Source organism: Eleutherodactylus coqui, chromosome 2 (assembly GCF_035609145.1).
Source record: "Eleutherodactylus coqui strain aEleCoq1 chromosome 2, aEleCoq1.hap1, whole genome shotgun sequence".
Classification (NCBI taxonomy): domain Eukaryota; kingdom Metazoa; phylum Chordata; class Amphibia; order Anura; family Eleutherodactylidae; genus Eleutherodactylus; species Eleutherodactylus coqui.
In genome coordinates, this window is record NC_089838.1 from 24,475,760 (window position 1) to 24,500,673 (window position 24,914).

A 24,914-nucleotide genomic window follows, 5' to 3' on the forward strand; every position below is an offset into this window, starting at 1 on the left:
GTAAAGTTTATGGCAGGCTCTAACTGTTCCTAGAGACCCGTGGTACTAAGAACTGTCTGTTGCTGAATTTATTATCCACTGAGGGTCGTACCGGTGTGTGTAGGAATAGCGGCGTCACGCGGGGTGACCGCAGGCAAGTAATTTTACAATTTAAAAGGGGTTGTTAAAAAATAAATAAATTCAATCTGGTCAAATGCATTTGGCAATCTATTAACAAACATATATGTAATAAGTATGAACTTACTTCTTTCTAGTCCATCGATGTTCTGCGTGTAACATCTCAGTAATAGCCCCTTTTCATGCAGCAGCCTCACAAAATAGTGAATGATATTAGGCTTGTATTTCCCTGGGTATAATTCCTTAGCTAGAGCAAAGAAAGGCCGAGGATTGTAGGTGAAATAATCAATATCAAAGATGGCTTCTGCATACGGAACATTATACTTCTTCAGGTTGTCATACAGGCCGGAGCCTGGTGTCCTGTAACAAGAGACAACAATTACCATAACTCAATCATATATACATAATTTTCATGAAAAGGGTCCGTTCTCATCTTCTCCCAGAAACAGCGCCACAATGGTACATAGGCCGTTTTTGGTATTGCAGCTTTACCCCATTCAAGTGTCTGAGGTTGAGTTGCAGTACAAACCAACCTATGGACAAGAGACTGTTTCTAGAAAAAGAAAAGTAGGCCCTTTGTTATGTTTTACAATTCTTCAAGAATTTTCACAACTGACCCATAACTCTCCCATTCACCAACTGGAAATGTGGATTGTTCTGTGGCATTGACTGATCACAGCACCCTCACAAAAGCTTCATAAGCAGCAGTTACTCACCTGAAGTCTGGTATTCCACTTGGCGTACTAATTCCAGCACCTGCCATGACGATTATCTTCTTGCAATATTTCATCAAAATCAGATCCGCAATATCGGCTAGTGCAAAACACCTGAGGGGTAATGGTCGAATTTGGGGTCGGGGCCTTTTATCCTGCGCTGGCCACGGTGTCAGCTGATGTATTCTAAATAAAAACATAACTAGTAATACATCAATATAGATTTACAAGCCTTTAGAACATAGATTCTCTCATATTATCTTGGAGGAGTAGTGACCCAGAACAGTCGCTACAGGGGAGCATTTACATTTTTGGGAGGATAGGTTTATGTGCATTTGAATATATAGTGCATTTTGTTACTGTCTTGCCTTGAGGGTGGTGGCTTTAGCACAGTACAGCCCAGGGACTCATCTTTTCACAGTTCAGCCAATCAGCATTTAGCAGTGGAAGTAGCAAAAACTATAAAAAGTTCCTGTAGTTATCTAGAAGTTTCAGTGTAAAAGAGTAGAGTATAGAACAAACAAAGCTGTTTTTAGGTAACAGTATTTCACAGCCATTCCTGGATCTTGTCCTTGAGGAGAATTGGTGTATATGAAAGCTGCAGACTATGGTCAAGGTGAAAATCCATAACTGGTAGTACATAGCTACAGACTCCCGGGTTGTGGTGTTAAAGTCACAACAGGCAGTATGGAGCAGCAAGGGAGCAGAGACTAAAGCCACCATCCTCAGGATCGGACCTTGAACTGGACTGTAAAGTTTTTTGCCTTCATCAATTGGATGTTGAAGTGCCAAGTTTCTGATCTAAGTAATTATGAGTTGAACTGTTTCCCCCTGTCTCTTTGCACTTTTAATGTGGTAAGCACTACATTTCATCATATGAGGGAGCACAGACCAGCCCTTTACCATCACTATAGTACAGCCGACTGAGGAGTGATTCACACTGTAACAGCCACAGCGATACTGAAGGTCATCCTTCCTAAAACATCATCCTCATTCCAGCCTACTACAGAGGAACCCCTAAATTATTGTTCTTTAGCCAAAATATGTTTTGAGGGTCTCATGAAAGTTCTTTTGAGATATTTTGTAGACCAAAGTGCACCGAGTGTAAAAGGGACAGTTTTTTGCTGTTCTGACTATGTTCCAAGAAACCCCTGGGTTCTAGATGTGAAAAAAGTTTTTTTTGTGTGTTTAGGCCATGTACATAACGATGTACGTCCTATGACACAAAAGTAAGTATGTATTGAACTTATTTACCCTACCTTGTAGGACTCTGCTCCTCAACCACAGAGAGTCTATTAACGTTCTTTGCTAGGAGTCGCTCTGGGGCTTGACTGGGTTTTGATGTAGTTTTTGATGTTCCACATTTTTGCCCCTTGGTCTTGAAACTGGATGGACTAGTTGAAGAATCAGTTTGCTTTTCAGATTTCTTGCTCAAGTTTTCTGGACACTCTGTGGACCGTTCTGAAGATGTGAGAGGAGAGGTAACGGGTTTCATCATTTCTGGCTTTGAGCATAGAAGAAAAAGCTGAAAAATAAATTGAACACTTTTATAGTAGTACGGAGTTTTGTTTCAAGGTGAGAGAATTGCAGTTTTGGAGGGGGTTTACCAATGTAATACAAGTTGAGGGTCTGGCAGGTGCCCCACAGACTCTGGGCCCAATCAGATGGGCATATGTCCTGCCCATGTGTTTCACAGGCCGCACAAAGGCCATTTGAGCCAATTAGACAGATTGTCTGCGTGTGGGTGGGTGTGTGTGTGTGTGTGTGGGGGGGGGGGGGAAATGATGGCTGCATGTCCTAATCTGGTCTGTATCGCAGGCGAGATTAGGACATGTAATTTCTACTGTCCCCACCGCTCGGACAGCACATGGACATGCATCTGTGTGCACTCTAATGATAGTTGCAGCCAGGGATCTCAGGTGCAACTCACATACCCCCGTCTGAATGGGCCCTTATACAGAGGCCCTGCCGATCAACTAACAAGAGTTTATTTGGTACCAAGTCACTAAATCAGCCAGGGATGTAGCCATAGGGGGTGCAGAGGTTAAGTGTACACAAGACCAAAGTCTCCTTTTACAACATAAGAGGACACCTATATTATACAATGTTGGATCGGCCCCCCCATTACAGATTTTGTTTTGGAGCCCAAGAGCATCAAGTTACGCCACTGAAGTTGGTGACATTTAGATAATTTCCAAGAGTGTCATGAACATACTCCACTAATCGTAGCCCACTGAAGCTTGTTTAATGATGGTTGCGATAGTTAGCAGTGTTGGATAAGTTAGAAGTGGTGCTCAGGGGTTTAGAGTGGCGAAAAGTGGGCCATCAAAGAATGGCTTCATAACATGGGAATTTGTAATATAACCAGTTTCATTGCTTCGTGCATGAATCCTGCGTTGCAACATACAGGCCCAGAGAATTTTATGGGTGACCTATTAGATATTAGTTATACGGCTATGTGCATCAACATAACTTGACCAGGACCATATTATTAAAACATCTGGTAAGGAAAGTGCCCTAACCCCGTGATAAGGAAGTTAAGTGGTTGCCCAGATTAGAAGAATGGCGGTCTTCTTGCAAAACTAGTGGCACCCCTGGCCAAGGGTTGTGTGTGCTTTTACAGATCCGTACCGTTAACGTCAGTGACGCTTCGATGTAGTACTGGATAAAACCCATGACAGGTGTGGTGGTCTTTCTGGAAAAAGGCATCTATTTTCTAATCCTAGACTGTTCCTTAGGCTAACTTCACACGAGCGAATGAGAAATGGGGCCACAAATCCCGCTTCCATACCGCGTTTGCCATCCATGTGAAATCCTGAGGATGTGAGGAGTTTTCTTGTAAAAACCACCTTGCATCGCTTTGGGGGAAGAAGAGAATCTGCAAAATAAAGTAGACCTGCTATGGATTTTAATCCAGAGCATTTTTCAAAATTGCTGCGGATTTGTGGTGGAAAATTTCTGAAACCTCTTCTGCGTGGCTCGGGCTGGGAATTGTAGAAGTTCCGCAGCACTTACTGCCCGTGTGAAGGTGGCCATTGAGTGCAATCTGTGGCTCAAACCACACCAAGAGCCACCACAAAGTCCTGTGCGGATTTCAATGTGGATTTACTTGAGAAAAAGTTCTGCGATTGGTGAACATATCCCAAGGCCAACTTCACACGGGCAAACGCAATATGGAGCCGTGAATCCCGCTCCCAAACTCCTATTGTCTATTGCGTGAGAGAAGTCGCAGGCGGATGCGGTGCAAAGTTTTCCAGGAAAAAGCATCGCTGACACTCAAACATCTCATGAGCACATATGTGATATTGCCACGTTTTTCTCGTGGGGATATCATGTTCACCAGTGTGAAGGCACCCTTAGGCTGGCCTCACGCGGGCATATTTGCACAACACAAGGCATAGAACCCATTGATTTCACAGAAGTCCCCATAGAGATCAGTAGGGGTGCATAAATGCACACGCAATATGCAAGGAGATACGTGAAACATTGCGCAATTCCAAAAGGAAAAAGAAAAAACACATCTGGAACTAATTCACAATTTCAAATTGGTGCATCTGGTGTGTCTCGGGCAAATGAGCATGGCTTGCGAGAGTACAGTAAAATGCACCAATGCATACACAAGAAAAAAAAAAAATTCTTTCCGCACAGCGCTCAAGTGTGCACAAATACGCTTACGCCCTTTTGAAGCCGGCCTTAAAATGTTGCTCTAATCACAAAGAATCGCCTTTAATTTAGAACTGATGATGAGGGGTTCGTCAGTCGGCCATTGCTTCCCTTGTCATATACAGAATTGTTTCTTAAAGGCAGTTCACACTATGATTTAAATAAGCGTGAATCGCAAAAATTTTTGACACTTCATGAAAAAGCTTTGAATGGCACGGAGCATTCACAGTCCATTTAACGGGACCTTCAGGACTCATTCTTGGGATTGGTGGCAATCCCCAGCACTGATCAGTTATCCCAGGTTTATGTGGTCCCTTGGGTGATAAAGAGGGACCCATTGATACTATATTTGCAGCGTATCCAAGGAGCGAGCCCACAGATGAGGAGATAGCGGGGTAGATAAAGGCCTTGACACGGTGCCGCTACCATTTCCTCCCCGGGAGGTAGCTCGGGACCCGACCAAGTTACTGCTGGGGGAGGTCACAGCTTACATGAAATACAACTGTCACACGCGACACCACTGTTCCGTCCTTTGGGTGAATCTTGACGGTAGAATAAAGTAGTCCACACATAGGGAAACGTTCTAGACAAAACCGGGAACAGTCGGTAGTGTCCATTTACTGTAACTTTAGCAAAGTCCAAGTCACAATAGCAGCTTGGCACAAATACAATAAGATAGGGAGGTGCAGCATGGAGGATTCTCGGGGTATTACAGTCGGTCCACAATCTGAGTTATCTGTGAGATCCTGCTCCCAGCGACTCTCTTACTCTCTACTGGTCCACACTTGTGCCTTTCTCTCACCAAGCAGCAGTCCTCTCTCATTCCGTGCCTAGTGGTAGCACTGGCATATCCCGGGTAGACTTGTCCCAGGCCAAGCAGAAAGGAATTGCTTAGCTTCCTCCGTTCTCTCCGCACACAGACCGATCAGTGTCCGTGTGGCTCACTCAGAAGTGCTCCTCTATTCTCTTCTCTCTTCCTTCCTTCCTCTCTCTCCCCCTCATTCTTGCAAACACACACAGTCACATGACACACAACAATACATTTTCCAGACATAACCCATTCAATCCTGCAGAGGTGCAATACACATAATCCAAATGCATACTACACATGTGCCATTGTCTTGTCAATGTCTTGAGACAGACATAAAACATTAGGGAGGAGCCCCGCTAAGTCTGGGCCACTACATATTAATGCCCCATTTACCCCAGTCAGTAATACCTTCTCTTGCCCAATTTTCGAAGTCATGTTCCCCTTTAGAAATGGTCCCCTTTTGCTCCTTTAGATATAACGTTACCTTTTGCCCCCTTTCACACACAGATGCCACCTCTTGCCCACCTTTTAAATATGTGATAAGTTAAAAAAAAAAACTCGACTCCTGTAGTTGACGCCGCTGTCCGACTTATGTGATCATATTTGTGTGACATGATTGCGTGACCTGGTAGTCAGACAACTGTTACAGGGGCGCCAACTACAGCTGCTGGGGAGCGACAGGAGGTAGTTTGTTATATATTTAAAAAAAAACAAAACACAGACTTGCTGGGTTCCCACAGGGGATGGGGCGTAAACCTGCGGAAATCTCACGGTTTGGCTGCACCGAAAAACTGCAAGATTTCCCCAGGATAAGCAATTTGCCGCAAGTTTTGGAGCGGTTCAGACACCGGCATTCCATTGCGCCTTTCTCTCCCCATAGAGAGGAGAGAGGCCGCAACGGAAATAAATAAAATTTGACAAGCTGCACCTGTCAATTCTGTGCCACAGCTCCGGCTCAGCCGTGACAGATTGGCCACCCCGTGTAGACGAGATTTTTGCAAAATCTTAACATGGCTGGCTAATCCCGGGATTAGGAGCCGCGGGCGGATTTGCCGCACGGAATTTCCGCAGCAAATCCGTCCCATGTGAACCCAGCCTAAGAGTTAAATCGGGGGGGGGGGGGGACACACACACTTAAATGCTGTGCCTTATCCAGCAGCCCGGGCAGTGTGGGCCCTGACATCTGCATGGGGTGCCAGCATCCAAGGGATAACTTTCCATGCCGAGTTAAATAATTTAAACATGAATGAGGGTGGGTTGCAATACCAGTCACAGTCATACTTAAGAATGGCGCTGTTTCAATAATAAAAAGGAGAAACAGACCACTGCCGGATCCTTTTTTCTAAAACTGGACTACCTCTGTGGAAATAAGCCAAATACTGTATATCAGTGAGAAGGTACGAGGAGGAGGAGGAGAGGGGGGGGGGGGGGGGGGGGGGGAAATTCTGTTTTGTATTCTTCTTAGCGAGGATTTATCTCGCCGTAGCGTTATTACAACAGATCGTTTAAGCTGCAATATCTTGAGGAATTGTTCTAAGCTTTGAACTCTTATATCTGCACCAGCGATTAGAGCCAAGTGACCTATATTTAAGATGCAAGCCAGAAGAAAAAGTTAAACTTCTATTGTGAGAAGAGACTTTTCCCAGTGAAAAGCAGAGCGGTTTTAAAATGGTCACCTTTTGACAGAGGTAATGACTGTAATATATCTCGTCTCTTCCCCCTTGTAGTGGAGAGAATGGTTATGTTAATAAAGGACACAGCTGTAGATGCTTTATAACCTTCAATGGTGGGGGGGGGGACGGAGGCGAGGGAGGAGAAACTGAAGGATATAAAAGAAGGAAGAGGGTAAGAGGGGGTCTTAACTGTGTGTCAGCAAATACAGCTGGAAATAGCCAAACGCTACTGATTAAAAAAAAGGTATGTAATAGACAACGGAGATTTACAAGGCATAATGCGCCAAAGTTCTGTCACACATTGTGCCAAAAACCGTGGAGGGTGCCAAACCCATTATGTATTTTAGACACTTCAATAGTTTTCAAAAGGTGCGACAAAGTCTTAAAATGTGCCAAGTTTTATAAAGATGTCCGCTATTTTGGCACAAAAGTCGGCCAGATATTTTTTCCGATGCCGCCATACGTATGCCACTTGGCTTGGTTGAGCATGCGAGGGTTGTCAATGGGGAATGAAAAATAAGTGGCTGCCAGACACTTGTGGCAGCGGTCTGTCACCCATAGGAATTAAGTATAGGACATATTGAAATCCAACAGCCCGCTTTGCTTTACCCAACAACCAGAGGTGCAACTTGAAACTCCTGGGCCCCAATGTAAAATCTGCAATGAAGCCCCCAAATAATGCTTTATTCCTAGTATTGGGCTCCCTATATGGAGAAGAGGCCTTATGGGCTTCCGGGCGCAACCGCATCCTCTGTATCCCCTATAGTTACTCCCCTGCTCACATCTGTCATCAGTCAACACCCCCTCCCATATACAGTTGGCCAGTCATGACTGACATGGAGTCTGAACTGTGTTTTCACTAGTTTGTTGGCTTGAAAAAGACCTTGTTTGTAGGTCGAAACGTCGCCTCTTTTAAAACTGTGAAACAATAAAATATGCTCCTTTAATCAAGAAGCCTTTTTTTTGCATCATTACATGCTGCCACAGCTTTGCTATAGTATTGGGATCGTGGAAGGGGCTTAGGTCCATAGCCCCGTTGCTGGCTTTGCATGAACATTTTTTTGCTACAGAGAAGGAAACTTTTTTTGAATTTCTCTCTGTCCCTCCCCCCCCCCCCCCCCCCCCCCCCCAAGTTTTCTTTTCTGGCGGGGTCAAGTGAGTGCCGTGGTTCTTTTTTGCTAATGACTGACACACAGACACACTAATCAAAATTACCACCACTACAAGGTTACTGGAAAAGACACCCACACGAAAAAAAACGAATACTACTCCTTTTTGTGCTCCCTTATAGACCCCATATAGGCTGCCACTCGGCAATACCCCTTACAGGTCATGGCTGATTGCCTCTGCATGCCATACTGCCTGTAAAGCTTGCCCGCTCATTTCCAGGTAGCATGAAGTATGGACAGACATGCTGCATCCAGCGGTCCGTCACCTAAGAGGTAATGCGAGTTCTTAAATAGCACTGCACATCTTATTCCTGCAGTTCCAAGCAAGAGAGGAGTCCAGCTTAGTCACGAGGAACTACTTGTTCTGTCCATCCTACGGGATTGGCAGTTCTCAGTATTCAGCACATTAGCTAAAAAAAAAAAAAAACTGTCACGGAGGGGCAAACAGAACCTCATGAATAAACCAGACTCCTCTGTTGCTCGAAGCTGCAGGAACAAGCTGTAAGTTTTTAAAAATCACTACACATTACCCTATAAGTGACAGCCCGCTGAAATTAGCATGTCGGTCACTACTTTGCACTTTATGTCGCCTTCACAAGCAGCAAGATCACTGATTGCAACTTTGCTGTAGAATCTCGGGTGTGAATTTCACACCTAAATTCCGCAGCAATGTACAGTAAGTGAATGGCAGTAGAAGGCTACCTTCACACGTGATGGAAATTCCGCAGCGTCTACAGTACATGCCATGTGGAGGAGACTTCAGGAATCTTCATTTGGTGCAGACATTTTCTGCAGAATTAAAAAGTAAAAGCAGCAAACGAAAAAAAATAAACAAAAAACCCCCACTAATTTGAAAATACGGCACCATTTAGGCCAGCTTCACACAGGTGGATTCCAGGAATAAATAAATTACCTGAAAGCGCTGCGGAATAAGTTTGCGCTATACAAGATAGATTTATTTTAACAAGATTTAATTATCCTCCAGTGTGGATTTAAAGTGGTTTGCGTCGAAAATCTACTTAAAAAAAAAAAAAAGGGTGGAATAAATTCTGGGGCAAATCTGCAACAAAATCCACGTGCAACAAATAGGGATTAGGCTTCTTTCCCACGAGCGCATATTGGCTGGCGTTTTCACGGCTGGCCAATATACACTTCCATCTGGGGCGTAGAAGCTCGTGAACGGGCATACAAATCTAATGTTTGGGCGTCCGTTCACACGGCATGGGGTCCAGTGCATATGCACCGAGCTCACCATGCCGTTGCCCATTTTCCCTCCCTCCCCATTACAGGCTCACCTCCCGTTTCCTTCCTGCTCGTTCTTTGCAATGGGAGGGGGCGGGGGCAGAGCTAAGCGGCATCCCGCCCCACCTCTTCCAGATTGATGGCTATGGACAAGGGGCAGTAGCTTGGGGTAGCAGAGGAAGGGAGTTTAGCAGCCATGCTGCTAAACTCCTTCCCACCTACGGCTGCTGCTATAGGCTCCCATAGGAGCCCATGCAGCGGCAGACGTAATCCGGCCCAAAAGATAGTTCCCAGGACTATCTTTTGGGCCCGAGGTAAAAACGCCCAGCGCTATATTGGCTTTGCCGTGCGCTTTTACGTCTCAGTAATACACCCATGTAATCTGATGCATTGGAATCTAATGCATCAGATCACTGCGCATATTGGCCGGCCGTGAAAAAGGCCGTCCAATATGCGCTCGTGTGAAAGAAGCCTTAAAGTGGATTTTGCTATGAAATGGTGGCACAATTTCGACTGCGTAAATCCTGACCTGTGAGTCTGTACCTAGTGGTCACATGGAACAATTACAATGATGTGAGGAATCTTCACAATTAGGTTGGGTGCATTTCTTAGGAGCCCGTGGATGCGATACGTTATATAGCAGAGAAGGCGCACCCTTCAATCCGCAGAGTAAATCTATTCTTCATTAGGTAAAAAGCCAAGTGATGGAAAAAAAAAAAAAAAAGGGATAAAAGTAAATCAAATTAAAGTTTCTTGCTTTGTTACATCTACACAAGTACACTTCAAATATAACATTACGGTCACTTTATGGGAACAGAAAGCTCATCTCACACACACCCACCCACCACATCACTTTGTGATCACACTGCAATAACTAAAACCAGTAATGAAGAGCAGGACAAGTTTACAGCCCCTCCTGGGGTGACCCAGTCAGTCTTTATCAACAATGGACTTGGCAGAGGTCAAAGCAGACTATAGATCTCAGCTCTAATGAACACAGATATTATGTTAAAGGGATTGTCTCAAAACAGTTGACTCAACAATCAGCTGATCGCTGCAGGAAGCTGTAGTTAGCAAGACAGGTTGTAATAATGGTCATCCATGTAACATACAGGGCACTGCCAGATGATATCATGTACACAAGTCCTAAAAGGATACATGGAAAGGCATTAAGTGAGACAGCACCTTTAATCTAATATGTTATATGTAATTAAAGGGCATTTTAGATAAAGTTCTCTTCATTGGTTCTCTCCGTGGCATTCATCTACTAATATCTGATACATTTCAGCTGTCATTTCCCTCTATTCATCCTGCAAACTTCTGGAGGGTTTTCTCAAAGAAGACGGACGCTGTTCACATTTCCTGACCATACGTTCCAGTTAGTCCCAAAGATGCCGAGTAGGGTTCAGGTCAGGACTTTGTATAGACCAGACCAAATCGTGGAACATCCATAGCCTCAAACCAATGTAAACCAGCGTTAGATTTGTGACAATACATTCCCAGAGTATTGTCACATTGTTGGCAGCACATTATTGTCTAGATACTCAAGGTACACCTCCACGTTCATGGTTCTTGCCACTAAAGCAACCGATCAAACATCACCAGACCATAATGAAGCCTTTACTTTACTGTCGGCACAACACACTCAGGCAGACGGCATTCCCCAGGCGGCCTCTATACCCAGGTACATCCTTCTGATTTGAAGGAGTAGCCAGATTTGTCACTTCATAGACCTTTCCTCCATTGCGCCTTGCACCACCATAGACAGGCTAATGCATCTTCTTTGAGAGAATTTGCGAGACGTTGGCAGGATGAATGGAGGGAAATACCAACTGAAGTGTACAGATGTTAGTAGAAAGTATACCACAGAGAGTATCCGATGTCATCAGGGCCAAAAGGAGCTTGACTCAGTATTAACATATGTAAATAAATATTACTTTTCATTCTTGGTCAGATGTCCAATTACTTCTGCAGCATAGTGTAGATGGGGGGGGGGGGGGGGGGTCATATATCCATCCATCCAACATAGCTCTGAATGAGGCTGAACAATAGCTGAGAGAACAAGGTTTCCAGAGAGAATTCACAATCATCGGACACGAGGAAGGTGTCTGCTAAGTGGGTCCTGAAACGTTGGTCAGCAGATCAAAGGCGTACCTGAGTGCAAGCTTCTTGGGGAATTCTGTAGCATTCTCAGCAGGAGACTAGTGCATTCCAGTCTCGATTGGTGATGGTGGATGAGATGTGGAATTTTATGTGTGACCACGAGTCAAAAGAAGGGAGACAACAGTCCCCCACGTCCAAAGAAGTTTAGAGTTCAAGTCGTCATCCAAGGTGATTGTGTCTGTCTAAGGCCTCATGCCCACGGCCGTGGCGGACTCCACTAGCGGAATATCGCAGCGGAGTCCGCCACGGCGCCCCCCAAATCCCGCAGTAGGCGGGGACGCGGCCGGTAGTAGGTGGGGACGCACTTTTACATGATATTTCCGCTGTGCTACAGCGGAAGTACAGCGTGACGACTGGCTTCCATTGAGTACAATGGAAGACGGCCATGCGTATTCCCGTGGCAATTAGAGCATGCTGCAGTTTGCTTTACGCTGCGGAATTCCGCGGTGGACATTGAACGATTAGCTTCAATAGAACCTAATAGCTCTGGGGTAACGCCGTGGATTTCCACCGCGTAAAATGCGGTAGAAATCCAGCCGTAGGCATTAGCCCTTATAGGATAAAGATGGGATATTGCTTGAGGGCTCCCTTCTACTATCACAGCTGTGTATTACACAACATTACTGGATAATTTAGAGCGGACATTGAAGACTAAAAGACAAGGAGAGTTGACCCAAGGTCTTGTGTTCTTGTAGAACAGTACCTCCTTGTATACAGCAGCTATCCAATTGACCTGGATCATCTTCCTTATTCGCCTGATATGGCACCCTCAGACCATTTTATAATCTGAAGAAACACGTGAAAAAGAACCAGATTTGCTGCTCAACCAAAGGAATTCCTTCTGAATGGGTTGAAGAAATTGCAACACCCCAGTAAGAAGAGCACTGATATCTGAAGGGACCATGTAGAACTTATAGGAAATTTCATTATTCTAGGTCAATGTTTTTGTGTGGTCCAAGCCAAGAACTTATCAAAACTCCTTTGTATGAGCCAAACTAGAGAGTCTTCTCTGGAAGGGATACCCAACTGCACACAGGCTTCGGCCAGTATTCTCACCTGTCCGCAGATGGGCTTTTTTTTTTGTTCTGGAGAAAATCAGGTGGTATAACTTGAAACACCTAGACCCCAACACAAAAATCTGTTACAGCACCCCCTCCACCAAAAAAAAAATAAAAAAATTAATACTTCATTCATAGCAGTGGTGTTCTTTGGGTAAGAGACCTTGCAAGACCTACAAGGCTCCAGGGCAAAGGTGCAGTTGCACCTTCTGCAGCCTTTATAGCGCACCCCTGGAGAAGGCACTGGTTTGGCATATATCCTTAGCCAGGGCTTGTTGAAATGTCGAATATTGCCTTATGTGGAAGTCACCTTCCAATAGATGGTACTGTGAAGGCAGGCGCACACACACACACACACACACACACACACACACACACACACACACACAAGCTTCCAAACCAACCCCCCCCTTCATTACCATCAATGGTGACCAAGTTTGGGGGGAAAAAAAAAAAGGAAAGTGCCATTCCAGTGGGCCAGCAAATCCACTTGATGACCTTCCAAGTGTAAACACAGAATGCAGACAGGCCGTTTACCCAGCAAGTGAACAGACTAACATGGTCACTAGGATATGAGGAAACTATGGGGAGGAACAATCCTAGGACATGGCAGAGTGAGCAGTCAGCGTCTCCCCTGTACTTTCATCAAACACCACTTTATCCGATTCAGAATGTACAAAAACGACAACAATTTAGACAAATTGACTCAAATTGCTTCAGTGCGGTCAATGCAAACAGTAGCCTGGAGTGACAGTGGTGCCCTAGCAACAAGCCGAGCTCAAACGTCTGCCAAAATAAAGAGATATTTCTAAAACCCTTGTGGGGAGGAAAAAAAAAAAAAAAAAAGAATCCAAAAATATTTTGCACATCCACAATAAAGCTATGTATTAAGTGGATAGAATTTGGTGCGTTCCATCGGCTGCGGTGCTGTACTTTGTAATCCTTTGTTTAACTGAATGCCCAATACATCCCTAAACAGATGCAGGAGATTAAATGGATTTAAAATGTAGTTATCTGCCCCTTTAGTCTAAACTGGTCCAGACGTAACAAAACCAATTCCTGAATAGGCCGTGTGATACCCACCAGTAGATATAAGCTACTTACAAGAATTACCCTAATCTAATTATACAGAAGGGTTTCAGTGCAGCCCTCACCCCTACAAAAAAAAAAAAAGTTAGTGCACCGAGATCAAGGAGTAATTTCCCAAAAACTAGATTAGAAAAGGAAAGAGTTTAGGTTGTTTTCTGGAACAAGTTTGTTTACTTCCAGAAACAGCTCCACTCTTATCCATGGGCTAAACTTGGTATTGCAGCTCAGATCTGTTTACCTTAAAAGTGACCCACCAGTCCCAAGACTTGGAGAGAAGAAGTTAGATTACCCAATGCCCCCCCGATCTGCTTGATCCTTGAATCTCTTCATATTTCCAAGATGGCCACAGAGATTCTTAGACTACATGATGAGCAGAGAGTCCTGATGGAGCAGCGTCAAGTGCCAGAAACACAGTGCACATCAAGCAGTGAGAAGACTGCCATGACCACGTTGGAAGAACGAAGAGGCACCCAAGACTGAAGCAGTTCAGTGGCCGAACCAAGAGAAAATATGGCAGCAGGTAGTATAACTGTCCCCTCCTCTGGTCTCAGACAGACGGGTTATTTTCTGATGGTGAGGATTAGATTGGTTATGATGCATATAGGTGGAGGGCTGGGCACCACCGGGGCATTCACCTGTTCCTCTGAGCCTGGTAGATGTCCAAGAGCACAAGATGTTGCAGCCATAACATGGCTGCTGCTATAAACCATAGTACAGATGTGTGAAGTGTGCCATTAGGACTTAACTGCCTTAGACTGGCTGCACACGGCGATCGCGGTTTTGCTGCGAGAGAAAAAAAAAAAGAAGAGATCGCCGCAAAAGAAACCAAAACAACGCATCTTTATTCACTGCGATTTGTGAGCATCTGCGATGCTTTTTTTGGAGAATAATCTCACAACGCATCACTGCCGCCCGCGATAGAATCGCGCAACAAATTTGCACGATTTCGTTATAAGTCGGTGGGACTTTGTAGAGTTGCGATGCGATAAAAAGAAGCCTCCAAAATGATTACATGGGAGATAAAATATATAAAAATTCGTACATCGCAGAAAGATAGAGCATGCACGATTTTTTATCCCCTCCAGTTCGCATCAGTGAAAACATCGCAGATGGGAATGAAACCATTGGTTGCATATTCTGCTTTTTTACCGACTATCACAAGAGGCGAAGATCGTGCGATTTACTTTCGCCCGTGTGGACTCAGCTTCACTGGTATAAATATAAGTTCCTGGCATAATCAATCCACCCGATCCAAACAAAAAGAAAACTATTTAGGTTAAAATGTGGGTTATTCTGGTATTCCCAGGCTTGAGAACAAACATGTCTACTATTCGTGCTATGCCAAGAGAGTCACAAAGTACCATGCTGCCATCTGCTGCATTACAGGGACTTTACACTACCACATCTTATACCTTCTACTGCAAGAACAAAACAGGCTAAATCCCCACAGGTGTAAGAAAAGGCCATTATCCACACACACTGGTGGAAATTGAAAAAAAGTGGTACACCCAGACAGAGTTGCAGAAAACTTCTGAAAGTTGGTGAAAGTCTCTCCACATGAACGGTACTGAATAATCAAACATTTGCATACTTTAGTTTATAAAGTGGGTTATGCAAGGTGGTCTTTTTTTTGTCCCCAGATTATCAGTGACCTGGTATGCCAAATTGTAAAATTCGAACTCCATACACCCAAATGTCTGACTTTGAGAGGTCGAATACTTGGCATATTCGAAATGCGGCACCATACTGTGAAATCTCCTGAAATGACTGTCCGTGGGGCAATTACAGTACAGAGGGGCTACTCAATGGACACCGGAAGGCTCCAGTGCTCACAGGCCCATGTAGGACGCCGCCACGTGAAGACCGCCAAGTTGTGTGGATGGTAGTTGTTGACAGACGAGCTACTGCAGGGCAGATCCGAGCAGTGGTTGGGGTCAGAGTCACCCCACAAACAATTGAAAACCGATTGCTTGAAGCTGGTTCATTCTCGGACCCCCATGCAGTGTGTTCTGTTAACCCGATTTCATTGCCAGAAACGCCTCACCTGGTGTACTGCTAGATGCAACCGGACACATGAATGGAGAACGATTGCGTTTAGTGACAAGTCACGAGTCTGTTTGGGGTAAAGTAATAATTGTCATTATATCAGTCAATGTTTTAGAGAAAGCGCCCACCCTGCTGTGATTTCATAGCACTACGTGGGTGCAGCCCCTAAAGTCATGGTTGGGGGGGGGGGGGGGGGGGGGGGGGAAATCATTTATGACAGCAGGACCAAGTTAGTAGTTGGTGAAGACACGATGACTGCCCACCAGTATGTTGACAGAGTGGTACATCCAGTTGTCATATCCTTCCTGACCACCATCCAGAATGGGATCTTACAATAGGGTAATTCCCATCCACATACTGCAGCCATCACAGGATGCACCTTGCAAGGTGTCACAACCATGGATTGGCCGCAGATATATCCCCAACACAACATATTCAGGACACCATCGGTAGATGCATTACATCACATGGCCACCCACCAAAAAGTGTACAACTCTTGGCCCATGTGAAGTTAGCCTACGGTTGAAATCATACGGGCTGGTTGTGTGGCAGCTTTTACTGAAAATCTGTAGTTTTACAGCAAATTGGCGCAGTTCTGATGAGCTTCACACGTGGTAGCTGCAAAACATCTACAGTTTACGGTAAACCCAAGGCGCAACCACAATTTGGATACATCCTTAGGGTACGTTCACATGCTGCAAATTCACAGCAGATTTCAGTGCCGAGATGCTACAGATTTGCCTTGGATTTCAAAAGCACAGAAAATTTGCAGGTCAGTTCACATGCAGGAATTTGTCTGCACTGTGTGGATATTTTGTAAAGGCCCTTTTAGACGGGACGAGTGTTGGCAAACTATGCCCCACACTTGGGTGCTGCTGCACAGTATCATTAGCTCTCAGTGGGGAGGCAACAGGAGACTTCTCTCCCTGCTCTCCCCCTCCCCTCTCCATTGGCATAATACAGCGGCTGTTCAGTACTGAACAGCTGCTATTTACACATTGAAGGATGAGTGATCAGCTGATCGTCCATCGTTTATGCTGCATCAACGATCAGCTGATCGCTCATTGTTGAGTGTAAATAGCAGCTGGTCAGTACTGAACATCCGCTGTGTTATGTCAATGAAAAAGGGGGGGGGGGGGGTTAGACGCAGAGGCCGAGATGACACACAGGGACGAGGGTCAGGCATCGTTTGCCCGACATTCGTCCCGTGTAAACCCAGCTTAACTCTCATCCACTTTGCTACCATCAATGCTGCTGATTTTTCCACAGCAAAGCATTACAAGGGTCTATGAGGGCGCTGTCACACCTGCTGGAAAAGCCACCATGGAGAAGTCTTCATGTCTTGGGGCTCCTTCCACGGGCGTATGCGTAAAACTCCAATCCCAGCTGTTAACCCTTTAGATGCCGCTGGCAGCTCTGACAGCATTTAATTGGCCAGGCAGACACACAGGGCTCCCATTGTCACCCAAATGAATATTATGGGCTACCGTTTAGGCTACCATGGCAGCCTAGGGGCTTGTGAAGGTCCTCTGGCCCGCTATGGATGGCCTCTTATTAACCACTTCACTTCATGCAAGCTTACGTCATGCAGTCACCAAGGGTGTATGGCACGTGCTCAGGAGCAGAGTCCACTCAATACTCAGCAGCTATCAGCAGATTCTGGCAGCCATTGCTAACTTCCATGGTGTTAGTTCTGATCACGGCAGTTAACTGTTTAGATGCCACAGTCAAAGCTGACCACGCATCTAAGACAGTCAGCAGGAGGAGAAGCCACTTGCCATGCCCCATCAGCACCCCTCAGAATGTGATCATGGGATGCCAATGGCCTAGCATGGCAGCCTGAAGCCTTCTGAAGGCTCCCAGGCCAGCCATGCATAGATGCCCATAAATACCCATCTGTGGCGGAACTTCATAGACAACGGTCAAAATAACTAAATAAGTACATAGTATCAGCTAGAAAATGATCGCAAGTCAAATCCCTACAAGGAAAGGGGAGGGGGAAAAAAAAAAACAAAAAAAAAACAAAAAAAAAAAAACACACCCGCAGCAAAAATTTTTGCAGTAGAATTAAAAAACAAACAAAACTGGAATTAAAAAAAAAAAAAAAAAAAAAAAAAAAAAAAAAGACACCTTGCCTTTTCCCACAATAATAAAATCTAAACGACGGTACAGTTGCATCAGTGTTTAAGTGTCCGAACTAGCAAAAGTAAAAAAAAGGAGTACGGAACGCCAAGATTGTGTTACATTTTTTTCTTCAACTAAAAATAGTTTTCGGTCGCTATAGTCTGAGACATATAAAACTTTTGTTAATTCAGGTGTGAGAGGGCTTTTTTTCCCAGAGTGAGCTGTTTTTATAACTACTTCTTAACGAAACATCTTTTTCATCCCTTTTCATTAAAGATTATGGGTAGTAGCGATAAGAAAAAAAAAAAAAAAATAGAAAAAAACCCCAAAAACTTGTACTAGTTCAGAGTTTAAGCCACACAGCGATCCCAAATAGTTTATTTCTTTGTGTAAATGGTTTAGATTTTTATGGGAAAAATGAGAAAAGGGGATTGTCTGACCTCTTATGATTTTCCCCACGTGGCTCTACAGGCCTATCGGTCGGACACTGCTAATACACCAAAAAGTGTTGTGGGGCTTTAGTTTTACTAATCACTAACCTTTTTCAGGCACTTTTCATGTGTCGCTGGGTTTAGCTTACGTAAGATCTATCATCATGGAGTGTGCGCTGCTGGTAAATCCAACACATTACCCAGGAGAGAGATATTGGTGTACAGGGGGCAGTGAGATCAAGACCACACAAGGTGGCCACCAGCTAAAATTCATATGAAAGTCTGTGTGTAGCCCCGAGGTAACGGCCAGAATGCTATATGTTGTCAATGTATAACCAACCACCTATAACAACGATCCTTACTTGTAAACGTTCTGTATTGCATATACCATACATACATAGCACACCTATAGGGCTGCAAAAATAACTGATGCATACTAAAACAAGGGAGCCGTTTATACAGATGTACAGTGTACAGCTCAATAGAATTGCTATTGAAAATACCACTATTCAGTAGTGCGCCCCCCTATGGCCAGGGCATGGAGTTCTCAGGAATCCGCATACAACATTCACTGATCAGCTGTTATTTACTAACATGCATCTCTAGAACAGTCACATTTCTGCACACTATTGGTAAACCTCCATTGCTCTGAGTAGCCCCAGAACTTCTTGCATTTACCTGCCGATCTTCGCCACGTCCGATTAGCAGACTCCACAGTAGCCAGAACACATCACTTGGTGGCCAGCTAAGCTATCTGCACTCCCCAGCCCCTGTCTATTACTAATTACCAGCCTTGTAATTAGCAATCAGCTGCTTCCTAGGCTGCAGAAGACTTCCAGGTTCACACTTGGCATTTTTTGCTGTTTTTTTGAGCACTGCATGCGGTTTTTAACAATGCACAAGTTTTTTAAATGGTTCAAAACCGCAGCAAAAAGTGGCAAAAGTGAACGAGTCCCCATGCAACCAGTGAGAGGATCAACAAACTAAAATCGGACATCACGGAGGACTTAGAGTTTGTTCACACATTGCAGAACTTTTTCTCTAGTAAATCCATAATGAAATCCGCACAGGACTTTGTGGTGGATCTTGGTGGGGTTTAAGCCACGGATGGCACTCAATGGCCACCTTCACACGGGCAGGAAGTGCTGCGGAATTTCTGTAATTTACAGTACAAGCCACTTGGGAGAGATTTCAGAAATTTTCCACAACAAATCCGCATGTCTATTCTCCGGATTCATGCTGTAGAAGTCAATGTTTGATATATAAGGGTTAAATTCCACCGCTAATCCGCAATTTATAATATGGTCAAATCCACACCATTTCCAGACGAATTGCTGCGGGTATTCCATTGCGGAATTTCTGCAGCCATTTTGCCCCTTCTGAAGATACCTAATGCATGAAATCCACTGCGAAATTCCTCTGCATTTCCACAACAGAGCCTTTTTGGGGATTTGAAAATCCACAGCATGAGGGCAAAAGCAGATGGCCGCTATGGTTTTTTTTCTTCTCTGACTTTTCAAACTTTGCACTAGTGAGTGTGAGTTTGATATAAAAAAAAACCAGTGTCCTGCCCTATCCTTCTCACACATAGTATTTACGGAAAAGAATACCACTAATGAAAATTAAACCATAGAAATCAATCGTTTCATCCTGTTCTGCGGCTGTGTTGGCTTGCGCAAAGTGCAGTCAATGGACCCCATCGATTTCAATGGGTTTCCCCCACAGTGAGCATTTTTGCACCCACACTTCTGTCGAGCGAAATAATACGCAGCATGCTCTAATTGTGTGTGCATTTGCAAACCAGGGGCTCAATAGGAGTCTATGGGAGTGTGCACGCCATCTGCACGAAATTGCATACTAAATGGCACAATTTCGCAGAAAATATCGATTACACCTTGGACTATGTAGGCTGCCCTGCCTGTTAAACATGTGAATGAGCCCAGCAGTGGAAAAAAGTACAGTCAGGGCTTATGCAGACGACCGTATATCGGCCGTGTATTCACACGGGCCAATATACGGCGTCTCTCTCTGCAGGGGGAGGAGGCTGGAAGAGCTGGGAGCAGTGCTCTGAGCTCCCACCCCCTCTCTGCCTCCTCTCCACCCCTCTGCACTATTTGCAATGAGGGGAGGCGGGATGGGGGCAGAGCTAATTTGTGGAACTTAGCCCCGCCCCCATCCCAACTCCTCTCATTGCAAATAGTGCAGAGGGGCGGAGAGGGGGTCGAGAGTTGGCAGAGGGGGGCGGGAGCTCAGAGCACTGCTCCCGGCTCTTCCAGCCTCCTCCCCCAGCAGAGAGAGACGCCGTATATGGTCTGCATAAGCCCTAAGGAGCGTGGATCCGATTGCAAGAGGATGTAATAGCTCTCCATTCAGAGCACAGTTACGTCACGCTCGTCTGAAGGAGGCCTAAAATCCAATAGAAGTCTAGGGGAGGTGTGTAAATACACCCTCCATCATGGAAGGAGGTGGGACAGGGCGGAGCTACGCCCCAGGAACTTAGCCCCACCCCTGCCACACCCCTCCCATTGTAAATAGTGGTGAGAGGCGGAGAGGGGGTGGAGAGGAGGCGGGAGCTCAGTGCACTGCTCCTGGCTCTTCCAGCTTTCTCCTCCCGCAGAGAGGGACACCGTATATCGGCCGGCGTGAAAACCCAGCGGTCGTTAATGCATATCTAAAAAAGGATCATTGTTAAAATACTGGGATTTTTTATGTGTCGAATTGTGACCACTCTCCACTCATTCTTTTAGGGTGCCTTCACACTTGCGATCGCGATATCGCTGTGTTTTTTTTTACGCAAATGTCAATAGGACTTTCTAATGTTAAAAATGCATCGCACAACAATTGCAGGTTTGTACTTCTGTGATTTTTGTGCGATGCATTTTTAACATTAGGAAGTCCCATTGACATTGCGTTAAAAAAAAGATGCAACGATATTGCAATCACAAGTTGAAGGCACCCTAAGAACTCTCTGCTGCATTTGGTGGAAGCCTGGATGAAAAAGGAATGTGGTTTATAGGGACTGCGCCATGGTACCTGGAGAAGAGCTCCAACAAGGATCTGGGAGCCTCATAATGAACTCAATGGAAGTTCTATAATTGTGCATGTAGTGAGCGCCCCTTAGTGGCAGCTGATATCATGGCGTCAATACTGGAATTGTTTCACCACAAGCACATACATGTTGTGTGCTCTATGTCTATGGTAGGTACTGCACGGTTGTCGTAAACCTAGCCATAGATGAAAGCTATCATCAGATCCAACAGATTCAGTGGCATACCTCCCATGGTGGCAGACCACACCACTGCTATGGGGCCGGTAGTGGAAGTGGGACCAGTACTATTTCCGACAAAAGTTTTCTTGAAAATACTGCTAGGTGGAGCTCACTACACAGTGATCTTTACATATGCTCTGAGCTTCCCCTAGTGGTGGTTGCAGGCAGCAAAAACTTTATAATTTACTATGTGCAAGAAAGCAGAGGAATTGGAGCTCACCCAGTGTATATTGAATGACCACTTTATCAGAAACCGTCTAAGAGCACGTTGGACTTTCTTTGGACTTCAGAACCGCAGCAGTTCATCATAGCGTAGATTCCTCTAGATATTGAAATAGTTCTGCAGGAATATTGGCCCCTGCGGACAGGAAGCTTCTTGTAGTTGCCGCAAATTAGATGGAGGTAATGACAAGCTCTGAACAGCAGACAGGAAGGGGTCATCGATTCATGCTGCATGTATCCAATTCTGAACTCCCATTAGCTGTTTGGTAATCCAGTTTTTGCGCTCTTTTGCCCACTTGAGTTTTGTCTTCCTTTTTCTCTTGACAGTTTGTCAGAACAAGTCCTGACATCCTCCTCTGCCCCCTTTTGCTTATGAGTTGTTCATGTCCACAGGATCCCTTTTGACGGAATGTTTTCCCCAATCAGACCATTCTTATTATACTCTCCACAACACTGTAAGAGAAAGTCCCACAAGGTTGCAGTGTATGAAATCCTGGCCCCAGCTGGTCTAGGAAGTTGCTCATACCACCGGATTTTCCCATCTAATTTGGATTCACATTGAGGGCTTATTCAGACGACTGTATATTGGCCAGGTTTTCACGCCCGGCCGATATACAGTGTCCCTCTCTGCAGGGGGAGGAGGCTGGAAGAGTCGGGAGCAGTGAACTGAGCCCCTGCCCCCTCTCCGCCCCCCGCCACTTTTTGCAATGAGAGGGGGCGGAGCTAAGTTCTGGAGTTTAGCTCCGCCCTGTCCTGCCCCTCCCATTGCAAATAGTGGCGAGGGGCGGAGAGGAGCTCAGTGCACTGCTTCCGGCTCTTCCAGCCTCCTCCCCCTGCAGAGAGGAACACCGTATATCGGCTGGGCGTGAAAACCCGGCCGATATATGGTGGTCTGAAGCTGCCTGAAACTGATACATTTGCTCGTTTGATTTTATGCTGCACTCCGGGGTAACCGGTCTAATTTCTATAAAGGGAAGCTCTAATAGTAAAAGGACCGGTGTCTCTATCAGGATGCATTCACACAGGCTAGCCCAACATTTTCAGGCTCGACTCACATTGCATAGGACATGGGCACTCTTCCGTGTACTTGGCAATATGGGGCAGACCGAACATCTGCATGTTCTATAGTCATGCAACATGAAAATGGAGCATGCCGTGATTTCTTCTGCAAGAGAAAAACGGCCCATGTAAATACACCCATGGAAAAAAATGAGTTCTATTTTCATGCAAATTTTGTGCATCTCACAATGCACAAAACCTGTGCGAGTTAGCACCCGTGTGAATGTACCCTTCGAGTCGCCATTCATTTTTAGAGCATAAATACATAGAAAAATATGCTTTTAGGGCTGAAGACCATATTTATGAATCCACAGCACCACTTTTTCTGACATATGGAACTTTGCCAGATAATGCGCTAACAATTTCCGGAACTATTGGGAAAATGACAGAAAACTGCCAGGAGTCAACACATTACGTAACAAACATTACCTGGGGTGGGGCCATTTAAATTTTGCTATGGGGCCCTATGATTTCTGTGTACGCCCTGCAATGATTATTGATTGGATCTACTGTATATTCCGCTGAGCTGGAGGGGAGTTTATGGGGCTGTTTGTCCGCCGGGGTTATTGCATATCTGTGAGCAGCTGTACAGCAGGGTGATATCAAACAACTATAAAGACCGCATCACTTTCATCTGATCCACGTTTTATTGACACAGTAAACAGTAAGTGAACAATTCTTTCAGCAAGCTTTGCAGAAAGCGGTTTATTTGCAATGCAAATGTGATGTGTCTGTAGTTCCCAGGGAGCGCTAATTACCACTGATAGTATCCGCTGTAGACGGGGAACCAGTGGATCCTAACGACTGCAGGAATTTACTGCTATTACCATAGCAGACCCCATTATACAGCCAATTATACAACCTCATGTCTTCCATGTTTTATCCTAATCAGTTACTTGCCTGGGATTAATGTTCTCGCCTTTTTTTCATTAACCCATTAAGGACTGGCAATTTGTAAATTTTTTTTTTCCGTTCCTGCCTTCTAATCAGCATATCATTTTTATTATTCCATCAACAGACGTTTGAAGGCTTGTTATTTTTTAATTGTGAAGGCTATAGTCCTAAAGACTCTGTGATGTCTTCTTTGTTTACTGCTATAAGACTTAGCTACACATATATATTCGGACATTTGTGTGTCTAAGATTTTCAACTTTTACCCAGATATATGCTAAACGTCACCTTGAATATCCAAGCGAGATTGGGGAGCTGGACAGCGCCTCTTGTAGATGACCAGCGGTAAGTGTACCTGGGATCGTTTATAGTGAAAAGCACATAGAAGGATGCAGAAAACTTGTGGTAGTCACGAGCAATAGGGATACCTTGTCCTAAGTGAGGACATCAAGCGAGAGCATGCAAGGAGAAAAGCTGGGGGACAGTGCCCCAAGAAGCAATATCAAGTCAAGGGAAAAACAGGAAATAACTCCTGCGCTCAGAGTGACCCGTAGGGTGCTGAATGAGATTACCTGAAAAGGGACACGTGTGTGGACTGAATGGGTCCGTAAGAACTAGTAGGATGAAGCAACGCCTTCTTAGTTGAAATAAATATAAATTTATTGGGCAGTGCTATAGTGGACAATGCAACGCGTTTCGGAGCTAGAATACTCCCTTCTCAAGCACAAAATCACCAGGTCCGTGACGCTCCAACGCATGTTTTTGGCATAAAGCCACTCGCTTTTTAAAATACTATAAAGAACAAGCATATAGCGTTATAAAGTAGAATGCTTTGCACATAGCATCTTCTCTGTGTCTCCTGACCGGTCAGTCATACCTCCTTAATTGGGAACCGGACAGCATATGAAGGAAACCGTTGAATTTCCCTAACATAATCGTACCATTTAAAGTACCATATAATGTATTGAAAAACTTTTAGATTTTCTAAGTGAGGCAGAATTTTTAAAAACAGGCAATTGAGCTATTGTTATTTTAGTTTGATTTTTACTAAACCTGAACACAAATATGAATAAGGGCTTATTTATATAAGCGTATATCGACCAACGTTTTCACGGCCAGCCAATATACGATTCCATCTGAGCAGTCCCCCCTTCCCTCCCCCTCACCGGCTCTCT

The 24,914-nt window shown here is 44.9% G+C and overlaps 1 protein-coding gene across 1 annotated transcript in view; it reads right to left on the minus strand.

Annotated features, from left to right (window-relative positions):
- The window catches only part of LOC136610310 (NAD-dependent protein deacetylase sirtuin-3, mitochondrial-like), a 7,175-nt gene extending 6,295 nt beyond the window's left edge, over positions 1–880 (minus strand). The window contains exons 1-2 of the mRNA XM_066589539.1: positions 834–880; positions 245–477 (exon numbers count right to left, since the gene is read on the minus strand). Coding sequence (XP_066445636.1) covers positions 245–477; positions 834–880 — 280 coding nt within the window. The remainder of the gene's footprint in view (positions 1–244; positions 478–833) is intronic.
- Positions 881–24,914: the final 24,034 nt, after the last annotated feature.